Genomic DNA, 20748 nt, shown 5'->3' with positions numbered 1-20748 from the left:
ATAAAAATCTTCTATTTTATTTAAATATACAAATTTATATTATACTATTTATATAAATCTCATTTTTTATATACTGAAATAAAATGAAAAATTTAAGATACAAGTTACGAACTAATATTTTAAAAAGGATAAAAAAAAAAAAAAAAACTTAGAACAATCTTCAAATTACAAAACCAAAGTAATATCATTTAAGAGAATTACAAAATTTCCCCTGGTAGTTCTAAAATTAAGAAATGGCCCTCACTGTCTTCGGAGTTTTTTTCTAGTTTCCTCCTCTCGGAATCGATTGCGTTTCAATTCAGCTGGTGGAGGTTTCATTACATCGACGATGGGAAGGCGATCCATAAGGGTTGCACTTCTCGTCTTTTCTCTTCTTCTTTCTTTGCGACCCCACACAGTTTCTTCCACTCTTCCTCTTCAATCATTGAATCAGGTGCTTATTTTCGCCTATCAATTTAACTCCCTCTCTTAGATTCAAATTTTGCTACATGGTTCTCCATCCATTCGTCTTGAAGCGTATTTTCATTGTTTGATTTAGTAAAAGAACTATGGATTGGAAAATTTTATACAGAAATGATTCAGTTTAAATACTCAAGAGTTTTATTTGGCTTCCTCGTGACTTTGTTTATTTAACTAGATAATTTGTTGTGAAGTGTTCCCAATGTTTCTGCACGAATTCTAATTAAAATATGTAAATGGGTTCTGTTAATTCATCTGGGAATCGAACTATTTGAAGTTTTCTCAACCAATCACTATATTTTGGATCTCTTCTTATGTTATGTTCCACTAGAATTGTTTGTTTAAACTAAAAGAAATGAGGGGAAGTCAAGTCATTACTTCTCTGCAAAGTTGTGAGTTCATGTTTGTTTCCATTTGCTTACTTTTTATGATTGATTACAACATTAATCTACGTATGACATTCTGCTTTGTTGTCATTTTCCCCCAGGGTTCTAATTCTGCCAGTGGAAGGTAATGCGTTTGTTTCTTTATATAGTCAGTGATTGATCGTTCCCCTCTCTTTCTAGTTTGTAGTATTGGTCTTAATGCGTTTAGACAGACCTGAAATTCTGAACCTTACAGTGAACACAATAGCTTATTCCAAGTAGATGCTATGCTTTGGTGTATTTTCCTTTTAGTTATGATTATAAATTTTAATATTTGGGCTTTGGAGTTGATGTTCAGTACTCCGAAGCAGGACTGGAACAATGCTCATGAGGTACATTGCTCGAGAGAAAGGAGTAGGGCGGCATGGAAAGTAATTGAGGAGGTATTCATTCAACACTTGGATGGAGTGTCTTTATAATTAATTAATTGTTTCTTGATTGCAACAAACGATGTCATTGAGAAATGATGAAAGAGTACAATGAAATTCAGTTCCTGAAAACCACAAAACCACTACAAGAAAGGACCCCAACTTAACAAGATTAATTCAATGGGGAAGTTACAAAAATTCTTAGATATCGAGGCCTAATAAGAGACCTGTTGGCAGATTTGAGTTCACGTCTTTATAACTGATTAATTGTTGATTGCTTGACATGTTTGGTGCATGATATGATACTTTAAACTAAATTGGAATGTTTTTCTCGTGACACAGTATCTAATGCCCTTCGTGGAAAAAAAGAAATACGAGATTTCTACTAAGTGCAGGCTTCACCCTGATAACGACATGTTCAGAGATCAAGAACAGCACAAGAGCCATCTAGATTTTAATGACTGGAAGTGTGGATATTGTAGAAAAAGATTCTACGAAGAAAAGTATATCGATCAGCATTTTGACAATCGACACTATAATTTGCTCAATGTGGTGAGTTGCTTTTCGGGGTTCAACTTCCAACAGTAGTAATGACAATTAGTTTGCTGTGTAAGATTGTTGTACAACTTTCCCATTAAATTGTGAGCTTCGATTAATTCACTGTATTTAGTCAATAATCTTGGAGAAGTGGATATAACATGAGATTGAGACCTCAGGCTACAATATGTTTAGACTTCTTGCCGACATAAACATGTCTTGGTTATGAAATTTGCTCCTTCTCCTTTGGAAGGTTCAAATCCCCACCCCCACATTTGTTTTACTTAAAAAATATGTTTAGCCTTCTTTTCAGATATTCGATGGCTTGCATGGTCCTTTCTTCCTTGTACTTTAGGAGCATATCTCTTAGCATTAGAAAAAGCGTTGTTTGCTTCAGTTTTAGCTGATATAATACGTTGATTATCTTGCTCATGTTTAATCCAGAGTCGAAATAGATGCTTGGCCGATCTCTGTGGTGCATTGCACTGTGACCATGTGATTGATGCAGTATCACAGAAAAGTAAATGCAATCCTGCTGCTGCCGCAAGAAATAAACATATGTGTGAGGTGACATCAGGAGATTCCTGCCGATTTATTCTTTATTCCCTCTCAATTTACCACGTTTGAACGTTTGTTAATTCATTGCAGGGTCTTGCTGACAGCTGTTTTCCTGTCGATGAGGGAGCTTTGGCCAGCCATCTTCATGGTAGCTTTAGGAATTCTTCACTCCCCTCATTTGACAACCTTCACTACTTCTATCATTTATCTAATCAAACACTTTTGGTGTTACTGAAATGGTAGAATTCTTCCTGCGCCAGTTCTGTGATGCACACACATGTAGCGGAAAGCCAAAACCTTTCTCCAGAGGTCGACAGGTAAGTTGTTTCATTGTAAATATGCACGCACACATGTAAAGCTCCTTTAGATCAGTTTCTTTAGTACATGATGCAAGTATGTTGAGCAATATTCATACTATAGCATTGTTTTCTCTGATTTTGATTGACCATTGAGATGTGTATCATTGCATTATGTTGGCAATGAACTATATCACATAAAACGCAAAGTAGAAACTGTTTGGTCGAGCCATCTTAAATTTACATTTCATCGATTTATTCAATGATCATTTTAAGTTCATCTAGTCATTTTTTATTGTAACAATCAGCAGGAAGATAGTTCAAACCATATTGCACGAATACATTATCATTTCTATATGAATCAAACTAGAGAGTGATTGGCGTGTATTGCATATCTGTATTCCTTTTTTTGGCACTTGTACTAATGAAAAATCTCTGATGAAATTTCATTTTGTCAAATATATTCTTCTGTGTGCTTGCAGGTTCGGACGAGTGTGTTCTACATTGTTATTTCAGTTTTGACAATCCTTTTTGTTATGTTTTTCTATGTCTTCTTTTACTTGTATAACAGGTATCTTCCTTCACCTACCTTCATTTGTACGATCATAGGATCTTCAACTTTGATTTAATGGTCATGTTCGTCTTACAGGGGAATGAGAACTCGACCACAGGTGCTGAAGCGTCTCTCACAAAGTGGAAGAAAGAAAAAACCTTCTTAGATAGAACCTTTTTGCTCATTCAATATGTTGATTTATTTTCAACACATTGTTAAGAGGAAGAGTGAGAGGGCAAAGCTTATTCGTTTACTCGGTTTCCTTTCATCTGTACCTATAGAATTCTCAATACAGATTCAAGTCCTAGAGATGAATGGGATCTTGTGTATCATAACATTTGTTTGAGAAATATCAACCATTTCATCAAGGTTAACTTCAGCACTGGTGGTTCATCCATTATTTTGCACATCATTATTTTCGCCTTTAAATATTATAAGATAAACTTATAAAAAAATGATATAAGGATCTTTATGATCATGTTAAGTGATTGATAACTAAATTTACATTCATCCATCACTTGAGTTTTTGGATCAATTGATGATTTAAGATGAAATCGTAGTAGTAGTTAAAGAATTATGAGTTTAAGCCCTCGATTGTTAATTTTTTTTCTTTCATATTTCATTAAGTGATTATAAAATTGCCTTGAAATGTGAATCTTTTATATCATTGAATAATTCATAATATTATAAATAAATAGAGACCAAAATACAAAAAAAAAAAAAATTGCTAGTATGGAAAATAATAATTAGGAAGAAATCTAATTTAATACAAAACCCCAACTTCCTTTTAACTGTTAACACTTCTTACAATCATTTATTTTATATACCAGCTTCTTCCAATCATTTATCCACCTTATCGTATAATCATGTCACATCATCAATAATGAACATTGCTAGTGATAAAGCAACAAAATATTTCATGGGCATTGGGCATAATGAAACCACTGAAATGGTAATTTAACTCGATTCATTAGATAATCTACCAAGGAGCTACAGCAACATGTCCATTTTTCACGCTCAGGCTCTTAGAAGCATATAACTTATAGGTAAAATTTGAAACAGAAAACTAGGAAAATTATTTTCGTTGCCTAGTATAACAATTCAATCTTTTTCATCAGCTAGTGCTGAGACAACTTGCCTTTTTTCAACCTGCCTTCTTTTTTCAAACCCATCTAATTGTTGCACGATTTCTTTAAGGAGTTTGTCAGTTGACCCAAACACTCATGATTATCTTGCACACGATGCTCGTGGTTGGAGACAGTTGATTTGTCCATCATTTCCTCTTTGGTGGATCTCGGCTGAGCCCATGCTTCTTCAGTGTTTTAACATAATTTCTCAAGAGAGTAAATTTGTTGCTCCCAAGATGATAGAAATAATCCCACGAATAGATCCCAGTTCTATGCAAATCGTCAAAAAGGATCCTAGCAAATTGCAACAGATATGTAAAGATTCTTGAAAAGGCAGTTCATACCATCCATACTTTATGTTTTGATCTAAGATTTCAATTATTCCACGAGTCAATACCAAAAGATTGTTAAAATTCAGAAAAACATATATTAACAAGTGATAAGTACCTTACCCCATAGTTCCCAACTGGTTCAGCAGACATAATACCGACATGACGTCGTCCAAATATTACCTGGTTTCAAACATGCATTTAGTAATTGAACCTTATAAAAGAAAAAAGCAGACAATACTCCATATGATATTGAAAAATCAGTAGAAGCATTGGGTTGTGCGAATTAGGCTAAACATAGAATTCTACAAAATGAGCAGCTGGTCAAACCCTTGTGTGGGTGTTTGAACCAACTTACACATAAATCTTTTTTTTTTTTTTTTCTTATGAAATAAACTTAATGAGATTAGTTTGGCATTGTAATATTTAATGCTATAGAAGTTGTAGAACGTATTGGGCATGCGGTATGTCTTTCAGAATGGTAGTTATAGAAGCAGTCTCTCATGGATTGCCTTAGTGGTTGTCGGGACCAAATGCATAATGTAAAGGGCTCAAAGAGAATTAGTCCAAAAGATAGCATCCATCTATCCAGTTTTCTTGGAAACTATACTTTGTTGAATTAGATGGTTTTCCACAAATATTGAAAGGGAGTGTGTCATTCAAAAAGTACCACTCTTACAAATCACCCCACCATCCCAATTCGGCTATTTAACCAGCCCTTAAGGGATTGGTTAAATTTTTAGATAGAAATGAAACTCAAAATTGTTTCTATAGTACCTTCTCACCTCCAATTGACCGGACTTTAGCATCAGCAGCTGGACTATATATTCTCAAGAACTCAGCCGACAAGTTGAACACACTTCCATCTGCAAATTTAACCTCTACCTGAAAGTAAAGCATTCAGTGAACTGCAACATAGTAAACAGTGTATGGGAAAAAGAAAAACCATATTCACAATCACGAGTTTAATAACATGACAACATTCAGCAAAATCAACTTCTAAAGTAAGTTTTAGTCCTAACCAACTTGTGACGAAAGAACCGAGCTTATCTACAAATAAGTACCAAAGCTATAAAAATATAATGTACATCCATTTTCAACAAATTTTATGACAAGCAACCTTTCCAAAATTTTGAAGTATATAAGAGAACACATGTCGGCTCGATCCCAGTGAGTCTCTAGGATCAACCTCACTGTCTTTGCACTCCCAAAGAAGTGGCTTTGCCCTTATCACTCGCCCAAGCCCAACTAGCTATTCCCCCACACACACCGCACCAGCTCCATCAAAACTGTGCCATAGAGCTGCGCAAAGCTAATCGTATCAGCACAGCACCTAACCCTCTTACCAAGCTAGGTGTACTTTCCCCTATTCCGAGCAAACATCCCCCTCTCTGTCACATGCATCAATCTGCCTCCACACATCTACAGGCTCTGAAAATCCTGCATTGCTGCCATGGATCCAGTTTAATTCTTGGGGACATACAGATTTCTAAAAGGGGTCACAATACTCTCAAGCAATCTTGGCCAACCTACCATTTTATTATTTATGCCTTTTTCCTACAACCACAAAGATTTCGGCTTCCATCGGGAGGCTATTTCGAAACTTCTTGAGTAGAAGGGCAACAAAGAGAAGGGCTACACACAATCTTGAATGAGAAAAAAATCAAGCTCTAATGGAATTAGATTACAAATCTAGAACAGAAAAATATTTCCTTGTCGACGGTTTGGAGATTTCATATGTAAAACTCAGCCCTTTGGAGGAAGTTGATTGCATTGAAATATGGCACGCCTGCCCTTTTGGCCAGTGGGGGCAACTACATTAAACATCTCAAAGGGGCCCTGAAAATACATAGAGAAGGACAAAGAAACAGTCTATGATCACATCATCAGCAAGGTGAGGAAAGGAGATGGCATACGGATTTAGTCTGATATGGTTGGAAAATAGGGCCCTAAAAGACAATTTTGCCTCCAAGTTTGCTATCATCTATTACATAGAAGAAAGAAGCATTAGTGAGTAATTAATGGAATAATCTGTTAGGTACTAGATATTTAGTAATATTTCAGTTAAGGGGTATAAGGGTAATTGGATAACATAGGAAGTTACTAGTAGTTATTGTGTTAGTGTGATTACTAGGGTGATTACAACCTGTTATAAATAGAGGGAGGATTAGTGAGAGGAGGGCATTCGGTGGAGTGATCTAGGGCTTGGATGAGAGTACTCAAGAGGGAGGTTCCAAAAGCCTTATACTTGGGTTTATCTTGTATTTTCTTATAGTTACATTATGATAAATTCAGATCTAGTTTTTGTTAGGAAGTATCCTAACACAATCCATCAGCTTAAAGTGAACTCAGTACTGAGAGAAGCTCTTTGTACAGGAATTAAGAGCAAGTTAAAATAGTTAGTTAGAAGTTGGTTGTTATTTTACTAGTTTGTACCAATTTGACTATAAATAAAGTCCTCTCTCCTCATTTAGAGGAAGAGATTCATTTTGATTCGGAATTAGAGTTTTGGTGTGTACACCAAATAGGTAACAAAGCGACGAATACTAGGATGAATGGTGGGAAGAAGAGTGACCCTCCCGGTCGGAGGAAATGCTCAGGTGCAAGATCAAGAGGTGGAAAGAACCCCCACCCACTCTCCAAGAACCACAACGATATGCTTGATGTACGTTGAAGATTCTTTGGAGGGAATTCACAGTTCATTGAACAACCTCCAAGAAACGGTGGCAACACTCTTAAGGAGGTTGGATGCCTTGACAGTACTGGACCAACATGATGAAAATGCTACAGCCTTCTATCAAGTTTGGGGAAGGAGAGGAAGATGTGGTGCTGGACAGCCAGGAAAATTTCAGATTCAGCAAGAAATTCATCAAGAGAGGGCTCCAAGAATGCATAGGCAAGTCCAAGAAGATCCAAGAAGACAGACTGAATATGTATGAGAGGCATAAAGAATTCCAAGATTGGGATTCTTGGAGTGAGGATGATCAAGAAGAAGACATTTTTTATCCAAGGAGAAGAAAGACATGAAGCTAGAGGAGATCATATGACTTCAAAATGAAGATTGACATGCCATTCTACAATGGCAAGTGTAACATCGAAACATTTCTTGATTGGATCAAGAACACAGAACTTTTTTGATGACATGAATACACCAGATCACAAGAAGGTATGATTGGTAGTCTTCAATTTAAAAGGAGCATTTGCTTGGTGGGATCAATTTGAAGTCAATCCACAAAGGCAAGGCAAAAGGCCTATCCAAACGCAGAAAAAGATGAAGTGTTTGATGAAAGAAAGATTCCTTCCTCCCAATTATGAGCAAACATTGTAAATCAGTATCAAAACTGTAGACAGAGCCCTCGGACGGTAGCTGAGTTTGTGGAGGAATTCCATCCTTTGGGAGCAAAAACTAATCTGGCCGAAAACGAATAACACCTAATTGCACAGTACATTGGCAGGCTGAGAATGGACATCAAAGAGAAGGTAAAAAACGTCAACAGTTCAATATGTTGGCTGATGTGATTGCTTTTGCTGAAACAGTGGTGGAACTCAATGAAATTCACTCCAAGAAAGTGTGAGGCCTCTAACTAATATAACTCAATATTTACTAAGATAATGGCAAAAACAGAGGCAGCACTCTGTGTTTATATATTTATAATGCCAAAAGATAACAGTCACAAGCTCAAAACAAAGGAAACAACAGCAGAAAAACAAGAAAGAAAAACATACCACCCTTCTTCCTACAAGCTAGCGTAGCCCATCGGCCTCAGCAGCCTTTTCTACAATGATAATCCCAAAAATAATACCTAGCTACCCCAATCCCCAAAAGATACTATTTATAGGTACCAAAACATTCTTATGATAGGGCCCACTCTTGCACGTTCCCACGATCCCATTTCTACTTTTCCATTCCCTCTTGGCTGTCATGTGAGTTCCCTTTTTTGCCCCTTCTTTTATACATATTAATAATGGGAGGTCTCACAATACCCCTCGGTTCCAAGTTCACCTTGTCCTCAAGGTGGAACATAGGAAATTGTTGATTCATTAAATAAACTGATTCCCAAGTAGCTTCGCTTTCCGGCAATCCCTTCCACTTCACTAGCCATTTGTTTGCCCCAAGCTCCTTACTCCAACGGATGCCTAACACAGTTTCAGGCCACAGTTGCAACTCGAACTCCTCAGTCAGTACAGGTTCTTGATGTTGCACCTTTTATTGTTCTCCCAATTTAAGCTTCAGCCGAGAAATGTGGAAAACATTATGAATGGCTGCTTCTGGTGGGAGAGTCCAGTTTATATGCCACTTCTCCAATTTCTTCAACAATCCGGTAGGGTCCATAGTACCTAGGAGCTAGCTTTTTTGATCTCTTCTTTGCTAATGAGCGTTGCCGGTATGGCCTTAGTTTTAGGAATACCTCATCCCCAACTTTGAATTTGAGCTCTCTCCTCTTTCTATCCGCCATTTTCTTCATTTGATTCTGGGTCACTTGTAAATTTTCCTTCAAAGCACTGATGGCTAAGTCTTTTGCCTCTGACAATGATTCAACCTCATTCTTTGTCGTCTTTCTTTCTCCATAAGATAGTCTTTCTTTCTCCATAAGATAACAGAGGTGGGGGTGGATGACAATATACTGCCTGGAAAGGAGTTGTCCATGTAGATGCATGAAAAGTGGTGTTATACCACAATTCCGCCCAGGGTATGAACTTGTCCCATTTGTTCGGCTGCTCATTACAGAAACACCTTAAATATGTTTCTAAGCACTGGTTGACCCTTTCTGTTTGTCCATCTGTTTGTGGGTGGAATGTCGCGCTTCTCTTAAGTATAGTCCCCATAGTAGCAAATAATTCCTTCCAAAAATTGCTAAGGAAAATATTGTCTCTATCAGAGATGATAGACTTAGGAATCCGTGCTTCCTTACTACCTTATCAATAAATTTTGCTGCTACTTGCTTGGCTGAGAATGGGTGCTTTAGAGTAATGAAATAGGCATATTTGCTCAAGCGATCCACTATTACCATAATCACATTCATTCCTCCCGCTTTCGGCAAAATCCTTTTTGGGATGGGGATCGGCTGAAGAACGCCCGCCGGTTCAGTGGCTTCATACTTATTTCGTTGGCAGGTCTCACACTGTTCTATACAACGCTTGATATTTGCCTTCATTCCCATCCAATAGAGTTCTCACCTCATCCGTTCGTATGTTCTGAGGAGCCCGAAGTGGCCTCCTAAAATAGAGTCATGGAATGTGCAATAGGCTAGAGATGAGGGATGAGGGATGAGGATTTTAACAGAACTACTCTTCCTTTATAAAGCAACCTTCCATTTTCCCATTTATAACTACCTTCGCTTGGGGCGTCGCTTGTAGTTGTTTTACAATTTTTTGAAGTTCTTCATCCTCCTTGACTTCCTTAGCCATGACTTCCATATCAACTATTCTTGATGTAGTCATTGTGTTCAGTTCGGGAGTGGTGTCTACTCTTGAAAGTGCATCGGCAGCCTTGTTTTGGAGTCCCGGTTGATACAATATTTCAAAATCATAGGCCAGTAGCTTGGTTAACCATTTTTTAAACTGTGGTTGAACCTCCCTTTTCTTCAACAAAAACTTTAAGGCTTTCTGATCTGACATGATTATAAACCTCCTCCCCAATAGATAATATCTCCATTTCTGCACAGCTAGGACTACAACCATAAGTTCCCTTTTGTAAATTGACTTAGTTTGCACCCTCGGCGACAACTTTTGTCTAAAAAAAGCTATAGGATGGCCATTTTGTGATAGAACTGCCCCTAACCCGCTTCCCGACGCATCAGTTTCCACAACAAAAGGTAGGGACCAATCCGATAAGGCTAGCACTGGGATTGTGGTCATGGCCAGTTTGAGGTTTTCAAATGCTAGAGTAGCTCCTTTATCCCATTTAAACGAGTTCTTCTGAAGGAGTTTGGTTAAGGGAGCTGTGATTTCCCCATAGCCTTAGACAAATCGTCAGTAATACCCAATCAGCCCTAAGAATCCCCTTAAACCCGTGATGTCAATAAGTTATGGCCACTGCACCATGCTTCTAACTTTTTCCTGATCCGCTTCCACCCCTCTTGGAAATTATATGGCCTAAGTACTGGATTTGTGAGTGTGCGAATACACACTTTTTTCTATTGGCATATATTTGATTGTCCCTCAACACCGCAAACACCATGGCCAAGTGTTTCTCATGTTCAGTTATATCGGTGCTATAGATGAGAATATCATAAAAAAAACTAATACACAACGTCTTAGGAATGACTTAATACCTGGTTCATGAGAGATTGGAAGGTAGCGGGTGCATTCATCAAGCCAAAAGGCATCACCAAAAACTCGTAGTGGCCTTCATGCGTGTAGAAAGCCGTTTTCTCAATGTCTTGTTCCTTCATTCTAATCTGGTGGTAACCAGATTTAAGGTCCAATTTCGAAAATACAGTGCCCCATGTAATTCATCCAGCAACTCTTCAATCACGAGAATGGGAAATTTATCCGATATAGTGACTTGGTTTAGCTTCCTGTAGTCTACACAAAATCTCCACCCCCCATCTTTTTTCTTTACTAGTAACACTGGGCTTGAATAGGGATTGTGACTGGGTCGGATAACTCCTGTTTGAAGTATCTCTGCGACTAGCTTCTCTATTTCTTCCTTTTGCACATGGCCATATTTATAGGGTCTTACATTGATTGGTTTCTGTTCTGGTAATGTAAGGATGTGGTGATCTATGGTTCTCTTGGGTGGCAACCCTTTTGGGGTTTAAAAAAGATCTGCATACTGGTTTAACAAGTACTTTATCATTGGCAATTCCTCCTCTTCTCCTTTCAGACACTGCTCTTCTTCGTGCTCATCTTCATTGTCAGTCTCATAATTTCGCCACTCAAGTAGGAACCCCTGATCTTCAGATTCCCACATTTTCTCTAGGGTCCTCAGGGAGCATTCTGCCTTAAGGAGTGATGGATCTCCTTTGAGCTTAACCTTTTTCTCCCCTACCCGAAACACCATCGTCAGTGATGGCCAATGCACCTTCATTGTGCCTGTCGTGTCCAGCCATTGCATTCCCAGGACAACATCCACCTTCCCCAACTCTACTGCTAGGAAGTCTGCTACCACCACCAATCCTTCCAGCTTAAGTTCAACCTGCCTGCAAATTCCCTTCCCTTGGCATCGAGTGCCATCCCCGATGGTGAACCCAAACTAAGTGCCTTTCTCCATTGGTAGCTTCTTTTCCTCTGCTAAAGTTTGGTGAATGAAATTGTGGGTTGTCCCATTGTCAATTAGCAGAACCACTTCCTTCCCTTCTACATACCCCTTCATTTCATGGTTCCTTTAGTTGTCAAGCCGGTAATCGTTTGATATTCCACTTCCAATTCTTCAGTGGTGTCCAACTGCTTTAGCTCCACCTTGTCTTCCTCTTGTACTTCCGAGTGCTCTCCTTCTTCTACACCTTCTTCTTCATTAAGGATAAATAGCATCAAATCCCTATTTTCCTTCACCTTGCAACGGTGCCCATAAGAGTATTTCTCATTACACCTAAAACATAATCCTTTATCTAATCAGGCTCTAAATTCTGCATCGGATAATCTTTTGATCGAGGGCTCTCCTTTTTGGTAGTTGCCTTTGAGAGGTATAGTGATCTGTTTCATCTAAAATTCGTTCTTCCTCGACATCCCTTTTTCATTTTCCAGCTGGGCCTTAGTGGTGGATGATTCCCCTCCTTTTGGTTCCAGAATTCCTAGCTCGGCTCTAGCTAATTTCAGAGCAAGGTTGCGGTCATTCACTAGCTGGGCTTCCTTCATACATTCTTCCAACGTTTGAGGGTGTCTACTAATCACTTCGGCTTGGAGTGCTGGCTCTAATCCTGTCAGAAAGGCATCCCTGAGGAGACTCTCTGCCACATAAGGTAGAGGTGCTGAGTAGTTCACAAATTTCTTTACATACTCATTATAGGATCCCTCTTGTTGAATATGAATCAGCCGGGCTCCCAAACTCTTCTAGCCCGTGTCTCTGAAGAACTCAAACATTCTGGTCTTTAAATCCTCCCATGACTCTACCTTCTTACGGTTGTGACTCCATCTATACCAATCCACTTCATCTTGCCCAAAACTTACCACTGCTACCTTCACCTTCTCGGCTTCCGGTAAGTTGTTGATCTTAAAGAAGTGCTCTGCTCGGTATACCCAGGATTTTGGATTTTCGCCCAAGAACATCGGCATTTTAAGCTTTTTATATTTGCTTCTATCCACGGGAAGTGTATTTAACTCAGCCGTGACATCCATTTCTTCCATCTTGCCTTTCAACTTCATGATTGACCCATCAGAAGTGCCTGACTCCTCCTTCTTCTTATAGCTATTATTTTCTCTCATTTCTTCCGCGAGCCTCTCCATCGTTTTTTTTCATTTCTATCATCATCTCTTTTAGACCAACTATTTCCTTTTCTGTCCCTTCTACCCTCTCTTCCATCTTTCGCTGAGCCATTAGGCGGGTAGTAACCCCCAGTTTGCAGTGGCTCTGTTACCAAATGTGAGGCCTCTAACTAATATAACTCAATATTTACTAAGATAATGGCAAAACAGAGGCAGCACTCTGTGTTTATATATTTATAATGTCAAAAGATAACAGTCACAAGCTCAAAACAAAGGAAACAACAACTGAAAAACAAGAAAGAAAAACATACCACCCTTCTTCCTACAAGCTAGGGTAGCCCATCGGCCTCCGTAGCCTTTTCTACAATGATAATCCCAAAAATAATACCTAGCTACCCCAATCCCCAAACGATACTATTTATAAGTACCAAAACATTCTTCTGATAGGGCTCACTCTTGCACGTTCCCACGATCCCATTTCTACTTTTCCACTCCCTTTGGCTATCATGTGAGTTCCCTTTTTTGCCCCTTCTTTTATACATATTAATAATGGGAGGTCTCACAGAAAGCTTCAGAAAAATCTTGTGGTATGCGTTTACAAGTAGTAGAGCAACTTCTTCAAATAAAGTCACTAAACAACCATCATCACCATCCTCGGCCATAGAAAAGGAGAAAAAAAACTTAGAAGGAGCCATGGAGAAGAGCACTGAAGCAGCAAACAAAAAGAAATCTCAAAACCGACACAACCAGCCATCATTGGACAAATATTTCAATGTGGCTAAATTGGCCATTAGTTCAATGAGTGTCCACAAAGGAAAACAAAGCTTACATGGAAGATAAAGAAGTTTATGAGGAAGACAATGAAGAATTTGAAGAAGGAGCTGAATTTATTGAACCAGATGATGGAGAGAGGCTATCTTGTGTTTTCCAAGAGGTGCTAATTGCTCCTAAAAGGAACTCCAACCTTCAAAGACATTGCCTCTTCAAGACAAGGTGCACGGTTAGTGGGAAAGTGTGCAATGTGATTATAGACAATGGAAGTAGAGAGAACTTCGTTTCTAAGAAGCTAGTAACAGCCTTGAACCTCAAGGTGGAAGCTCATCCAAGTCCTTACAAGATCGGTTGGGTGAAGAAAACTGAAGCACAAATGAAATTTAGACCATTTCCCTTTCAATTGGAAGTAGCAACAAGAACCAAATAGTACATGCGTGTTAGAAATGGATGTATGTCACGTGCTTTTGGGAAGACCATGACAATATGTACTCGAACCTTGAACAATGGAAGAGAAAATACTTGCGAGTTCCCTTGGATGGGCTAGAAGGTGGTGCTACTTCCTCTAAACAAAAAAATTGATGATGGGGTAAATACAAGAAAGGATGGTAACAGTTACTTATTTAAGACGATAAGTGGCAAATTACTTACAAAATAAAGAGAGGCCAATGTCTTTGGACTTGTTATTACTTAAAAGTCCAAAGACACTCAAGGAATTTCTTTAAAAATACACGGATTATTTGATTAATTCCCACAATTGAAAGAAGAGTCTTAGACATTATATTAAATTTGCTTTCACCTATAAGTTTAAACTTTTGGGTCAATTGGTGATTTAAGATGGTACCAGAGTAGGTGGTCTTGAGAGATCCTGTGTTCAAGTCCATGCGTTGTTGTTTCCTCCTCAATTAATATTTATTTCCACTTATTGAGTCTTTTTCATATTTTGAGCCTACAAGTGAGGGAGTGTGTTAGATATTATATTAGATTTGGTTTCACCTACAAACATAAGCTTTTTAGTCAATTGGTGATTTAAGAACAAATTTGTCATTAATAATCTTATTTTCTTATTGAACCTTCGTATGCTTAGTTTTATCATGTAGAACTGAGTTACGGGGAATAGAAATGGTTGCTTTATTATCACGATAAATCAGTATACGCGTAATCAAGGAAATCTTCAACTCATCAATTGTCAAGTCCTTTTGATCCATGTCTTCACAATTTCAAGAACTAAGGATCTAAACTTTGCTTCAGCACTACTTCTAGCCACCACATTCTGTTTTTACTTCTCTAAGTAACCAAATTTCCTCCAACGAAGGAACAATAACTAGAGGTAGATCTTCTATTAGTAGCACTTCTAGCCAATCTGGATCAATATATACTTTTATTTGGAAGTGATTATTCCTTTTAAATTGAATACCTTTTCCAGGAGACCCTTTCAAATACCTCAAAATTTTGTAGGCAACTTCAAAATGATTCAGTCTAGGAGCATGCATAAATTCACTAATCACGCTCATTGGTGTAATACCAAAACTCTAAAATTGATTCAGATGAATCTCTTCCTCTTGACGAAGGAAGATGGGCTTTATTTATAGGGGAGATGTGATTATATGTTGTAAAGAATACTAACAAATTCTTATAACTAATTATTGCAACCAACTTTCCCAACTAACTCTCCTAATTCCATCACTAAATGCTAAAGAAAATTAGGGTTTGTTGCTAATTAGTATTTTGGGTTATTCCTATTTAGTATTTTCCTTTACAGTCTTTTCCTTTTATGTATTTTCCCTTTATTAGTTCATAAGTATCTATTTATTCACTTACGTAAAAGTTTGTTATGTACTATGATTTATTCAATAGTATAGAAAATTCACATGGTATTAGAATTTTAGGTTCTGTCGCATTGAACTTTAGCCGCCATCGCTCTGTCTAATCTCTGCCTCCATTGATGGGTTGTCAACGAAGGTAGATCCACACATAGATTTGCTACTCATGGTTCGCAACTGCTAGGCGTCTGTTTGCTGATCGTTTCAAAGTTTGTCATGAGTGTTCATCAACACTGTTTGTGATTCTTTGTGTTTGTCGATTTATGTTCTAGTTTCAAATCAGTTGTTCGAGGGTTTTGTTGTAGATCTCTCTATGAGAATCTTTGTTTCCAGCCCAGAAGTTCTTGTTCGTTCTTCATAGGTTTTGTTTTAGATCTCTTTATGAGAATCTTTGTTTTCAACCTAGAAGTTCTTTTTTTTTCTTCGCGGGCTTTTGTTTCTAGCCCAAATCTACTAATTTGATTCAGAAGTTTTCTTTGCAAACTTAAGTTGTTCACCATTCTACCATCTCGAGTTTGAGGAAGGGTGTTAAAGATAATTGGGGTTTATTGCTATTTAGTATTTTGGGTTATTCCTATTTATTATTTTCCTTTATAGTATTTTTCTTTTATGTATTTTCTATTTATTAGTTAATTGGTATCTATTTATTCACTTATGTAAAAGTTTATGTACTCTGATTTATTCAATAATATAGAAAATTCACACTAAGAACTTCTCCTGGTACACCACTCATAGCATATGCAGTATTAGGGCATGTATGTGACAAAATAAATTAATCTACCAACAAGTCTTTGATATTGTTCTCTCTCTTTTATTTCTTCTACTTTTGCTACTAGCAACTTTAGATTAGGTTCAATAGGAGTTTCTGCAACCCTGCAACCTAGTAAGCCTGTTTCTTTATGTAAGTCAATAAAATACTCTCTGGTTAACAAAGATCCCCTTCTTTGATCTTGCAAATTTCATTCCTAGGAAATAAGTCAACGTTCTCAGGTCCTTAATTTGAAACTCACGTGCCAGCTTTTTCTTGAGATTAGCAACTTCATCATCACTTGTGAGAATAATATCATCTACACAAACAATCGAAATTGAGATTTTATTGTTTTACGAGTGTTTATAAAATAACATATGATCTACTTGACTCAAAAGAAATCCATAACTGGATACAACTTTTCCAAAGTGTTCAAACCGAGCTCTCAAGTACTGTTTAAGGACATAAGGAGATTTGTTTAGTTTGCAATTTTTTTCTATAGCAAAGCTCTTTTTCAAAACCTACTGCTACGCTCATAAAGATCTCTTCCTCAAGATCACCATTCAAAAAAGTATTTTTCACGTCAAGTTGATAAAACAGACAATCCAAACTAACTGCAAGAGATGAAAGAACTCTAATAGAGTTAATTTTAGCAACAGGAGCAAATGTTTCCTGATAATCAATTATGTACGTCTGAGTGGATCTTAACTACCAATCTGGCCTTATATCTCACAATACTACTGTCAACATTACATTTTATGGTTAACACCCCTTTACAACCCACTAGTTTCTTATTTTTAGGCAACTCTACTATATCCCATGTTTCATTTTGTTTCATTTTGTTTTTAGAGCAGTCATCTCCTCCAAACTGCTAATTTCCAATTTGGATAATCTAATGTCTCATTATATTCTTTGGAACAAACAAGTAAGCTATCCAAGATATGAAAGCTCTGACTATTTGATAGTTTTTTTAATATGACATCAAGTTTGCAATATGGTATTTAGTATAGCAAACACTTTTTATAAGGTCAATAGGAACATCGAGATCAGACACGACTGGCAAAGTACTTTGAATATTTGAAGGAGTACAAATGGAAGAAGGAAGTTTTAGTTGTTGGAGTCTCATATTGGCTATACGATGGAGCAACTATCTTGTCTAGGTTCCTTTAGTTGAATGTTCTTCTAGTATAAAACTTGAACTCAAAAACTTTATCAATATGACCATTTTGTATTATTTCTCCCCCTGAAAGAGAAGTTTCTATGCTACACATCATAAAGCTAGTAACATTTGGACAATTAGGACTAGAAAGGGGAATACAAACATCCCAAAAATTTTCTTCCAAATTTGGTTTCTCCCCCTAAAGAGAATTTTGGGGAATGTAGGGTTGATTTTCTAAACAAACCACATCCATACTCACGAAAAACTTTTTGTCTAAGGATCAAAACATTTATAACCATTTTTACATGAAGAGTAACCCATAAAAATGCATTTAATAGCTCTACCATCAAGTTTGGACCAAAAATGACTAGGTATATGAACATAAGTAGTACACCCAAAAACTTTAAAAAATGGGTAATTCATCATATGCAGGATGTTGGAAAAACAGTTTTAAGGCAATCAATGAGAGTTTTAAAATTCAAGATCCTAGGCCATTCTATTTATTAGGTAGATAGATGTGAGAATTGCTTTCCCCCATAGATATTTTAGGACATGCATGGAAAACATTATAGCACGTGCAATATTTTTCCATGACCAAATGAGCCTCTTGCCGCTTCTTTGTCAATTAACTTCGAGTTGATCCCACCATACTAAAGCGCCTACCTTCAACTTTTAGTGGTGAAGCTAGAAATTTCATATATAGGGGCACTACACATATATACAATAGGGTTGGCAACAAGGTCGAGGCAGAGGAGGTTCCCCAACTTCGTTCCCACAAGGGGTATTTACCCCATCTCCTCCCTCGCCTCCACCATTTGAAGGCAAGGCCAGGTGGTGTAATAGCAAAGACTATTTTCGTTTGAATGAAATTCTTATTTCTCAATGTGAGAAGAGATCTTTATTTATCGAGGAAAACTTAATACAAGTTGGTTATTTAGTAACTAACTAAGTAGTTTCCAACAAATATAACAGTACACTACTTAGAACAGTAGAAGTTTAAGCTATTTGAGTTACATCATCGGGTGCAGTCCCCGTGGGGGAAATGGATCCTCCTGAGGACTCATTCCTCGATTCCTTTGTTAATTAATGTACAATCTATAGCTTACTAAATTTAAATTTTAAGGCTCAATTGGAAACAAAATTAAAATTTTAGAGATTTGTTAAATATAGTTTTAAAATTTTGGAGACTAAACTTGTAATTTAACATTTATATAAATATAAAATACATTGTTGTAATATCTAAATTAAATAATATTAATTACAAAATTATAAAAGTTCTAAATATATAAGCAAATATAGTTTAAAACAAATAATTTTCCTAAAATAACTTATTAAAGATTGAAAATTATTAATATATTTGTATAAAATTTTAAAATAGAATTAGTTTAACAATTATATATTTGTTTTAATATCTAAATTAAATAAACTGACGGCTAAAAAATTAAGTTAACCATTTTTCTAAACCTAATTTCCTTGCTAATCTACAAGTACAACATAGAAGATCTTGGCGAGAGGGTGGGGATTTCTTCCACGATTTGGTTGGCAAGTGTTCCCACCACCCGGCTGGTTTGCTTTTCTTCTGGCCATCCTAGGAGTCTTGGATTGCTTTGATGCCACTTGGTGTACTACCGATTATTAGAGTAATTTCAAAATGAACTCTCCTTCCAAACGAGGGAGGAGGATTTTATTTATAGAGGAATGAAGTACAAGTTGTTAACAACCTTATTACCTGACAACTAAGTCCTTGGCTAGCTTTTACAAAAAAGGCTTTCTCAGCACTTTCACCAACTATCATCAAAATCCTTATCCAAGTTAGTATCCTTAGCTGGTAATCTTTCACGGTGAAAAAGACCAATATCTTTCCATTTGGAAATGATTTTTTCTTAAAAAGCTGAAGTTTTCAGGAAGAGACCTCAACCACTCATGCCTTAAAACTCACAACAAGCCGGAAAGAAGATCTCCATGGATTAATATTTCTCCTAGTTGCCACATTTTTGGCAAAAATGATGAGGAAACATGGTCACCTTTTCATATGGTGTAAAAAGGCTAGATTTTTTTAGGAACACATTCTAGTGGCTTTTAGTTGGCAGACTGCCTTCTTCCCTAATGAAATTTGGGATCTTCTCTCAATCATGTTCATTGGGTATCCATTCAAGAAAGAAAAGAAGATCCTTCGTCTTAACTTTATTTAGACTTTCTTGTGGTCTATGTGGCTCGTCACTGATAAAGAACAAGAACCTCAATCTCTTCTCTTGTCAATTACTTATCTATCATTACGTTGTGTAAATTGGTCAGGCCCCCTTCTTTTCCTAATTAAAAAAAAAAAAACGTAATAATAAGAAGAAGTCTACTAAGTAGTAACCCAGTACGTTTCCAACCTAAAGAATTAGCCACAAGGCCTGTAGCACATTCACTAAAATAATGAAGAAAAATTGCAGACCAACAGAACTTCTAACATTGCGGCCACCTAATCCATGGCTCTGATTTCTTAATGAAATGGGATTATCCTAAATTAAAAGCCATTAGCAAAAGGAAGAATCGGGACAATCAAATTTGTAGCACATAAACTTATTAGGATATTAACCTGCCAAGAAGAAGGCCAGTTACTAATCCCCTTTCCTTAACATGATGGAGCTTTCCAGAAGAGAAAGCAGGAGCAGTTGATATTAGCGACCCCAGATTGCGAAGAACGACTCCAGAAAGACGAAATAAAATGGAGAGTTGTAATACCAAATCACCAATTCATCCGATACAAAAACCCAGAAATCGAAAGGCAAGAATGGATGGATATAAGGAGAAAGGCAAGCAAAATTGAAATCAGTAGGAAAATAAGTGGGGAAAAGGCTTACATATTTGGGGGCGTGAAGAGCGAACGTGGTAATTTGAGGAGCATTGAGGGTTGTATGGATCGTCCGGAAAAGTCTGTTCAAAGGCAACATGGTTTCTCTGCATATGATGAGCTCCTTCCTTTCCTCGAGCCTCACTCGCTCACTGTTGTTTCCCATGGGCCGATCAGTCCAAGGTTGTACGAATCAGGTGAATTTTGAGAAGTAACATATTTTTAGTTTTTCATTTGAGAAGTAGCATATTTTAAACAAAAAAGTTGTAATTTTAAAAAACTCTTTCAACGTAATTTCTCGGTTCATTTTAGTCGAGATCAGCATCGAGATTGTGTATTTTTGTTTTTAAATATCAAAATAAAGGATTTTATCGAATGACCAAAATATC

The 20748-nt window shown here is 37.1% G+C and overlaps 2 protein-coding genes across 4 annotated transcripts; one reads left to right on the top strand and one right to left on the bottom strand.

Moving 5' to 3' along the window:
• Window positions 1-208: 208 nt before the first annotated feature.
• LOC103491758 (uncharacterized) lies at window positions 209-3575 on the top strand. Of its 2 annotated transcripts, XM_008451827.3 has the most exons (9): window positions 211-433; window positions 947-969; window positions 1183-1267; window positions 1595-1804; window positions 2234-2356; window positions 2438-2495; window positions 2591-2664; window positions 3126-3214; window positions 3293-3575. In XM_008451827.3, the coding sequence occupies exons 1-9, from the start codon at window positions 329-331 to the stop codon at window positions 3360-3362; spliced, it is 837 nt and encodes a 278-aa protein (XP_008450049.1). In that variant the 5' UTR covers window positions 211-328; the 3' UTR covers window positions 3363-3575. The 2 variants fall into 2 exon arrangements, with proteins under 2 accessions (XP_050942820.1, XP_008450049.1); XM_051086863.1 differs by lacking the exon at window positions 947-969 and having other exon boundaries at window positions 209-433; window positions 1196-1267.
• Window positions 3576-4093: 518 nt separating this feature from the next.
• LOC103491759 (uncharacterized) lies at window positions 4094-20575 on the bottom strand. 2 transcript variants are annotated; one of them, XM_008451830.3, is made up of 4 exons: window positions 20370-20575; window positions 5430-5537; window positions 4776-4835; window positions 4094-4617 (listed from the first exon to the last, which is right to left on the bottom strand). In XM_008451830.3, exons 1-4 carry the CDS (start codon window positions 20523-20525, stop codon window positions 4606-4608), a joined length of 336 nt encoding a protein of 111 aa, XP_008450052.1. In that variant the 5' UTR covers window positions 20526-20575; the 3' UTR covers window positions 4094-4605. The 2 variants fall into 2 exon arrangements, with proteins under 2 accessions (XP_008450052.1, XP_008450051.1); XM_008451829.3 differs by having other exon boundaries at window positions 4130-4617; window positions 4771-4835; window positions 20370-20573.
• Between the last annotated feature and the right edge of the window lie 173 nt (window positions 20576-20748).

This window comes from Cucumis melo, chromosome 6 (genome assembly GCF_025177605.1).
Source record: "Cucumis melo cultivar AY chromosome 6, USDA_Cmelo_AY_1.0, whole genome shotgun sequence".
Lineage (NCBI taxonomy): Eukaryota > Viridiplantae > Streptophyta > Magnoliopsida > Cucurbitales > Cucurbitaceae > Cucumis > Cucumis melo.
The sequence above is the reverse complement of the archived record's forward strand: the minus strand, read 5'-3'. Positions and strand labels throughout refer to the sequence as shown.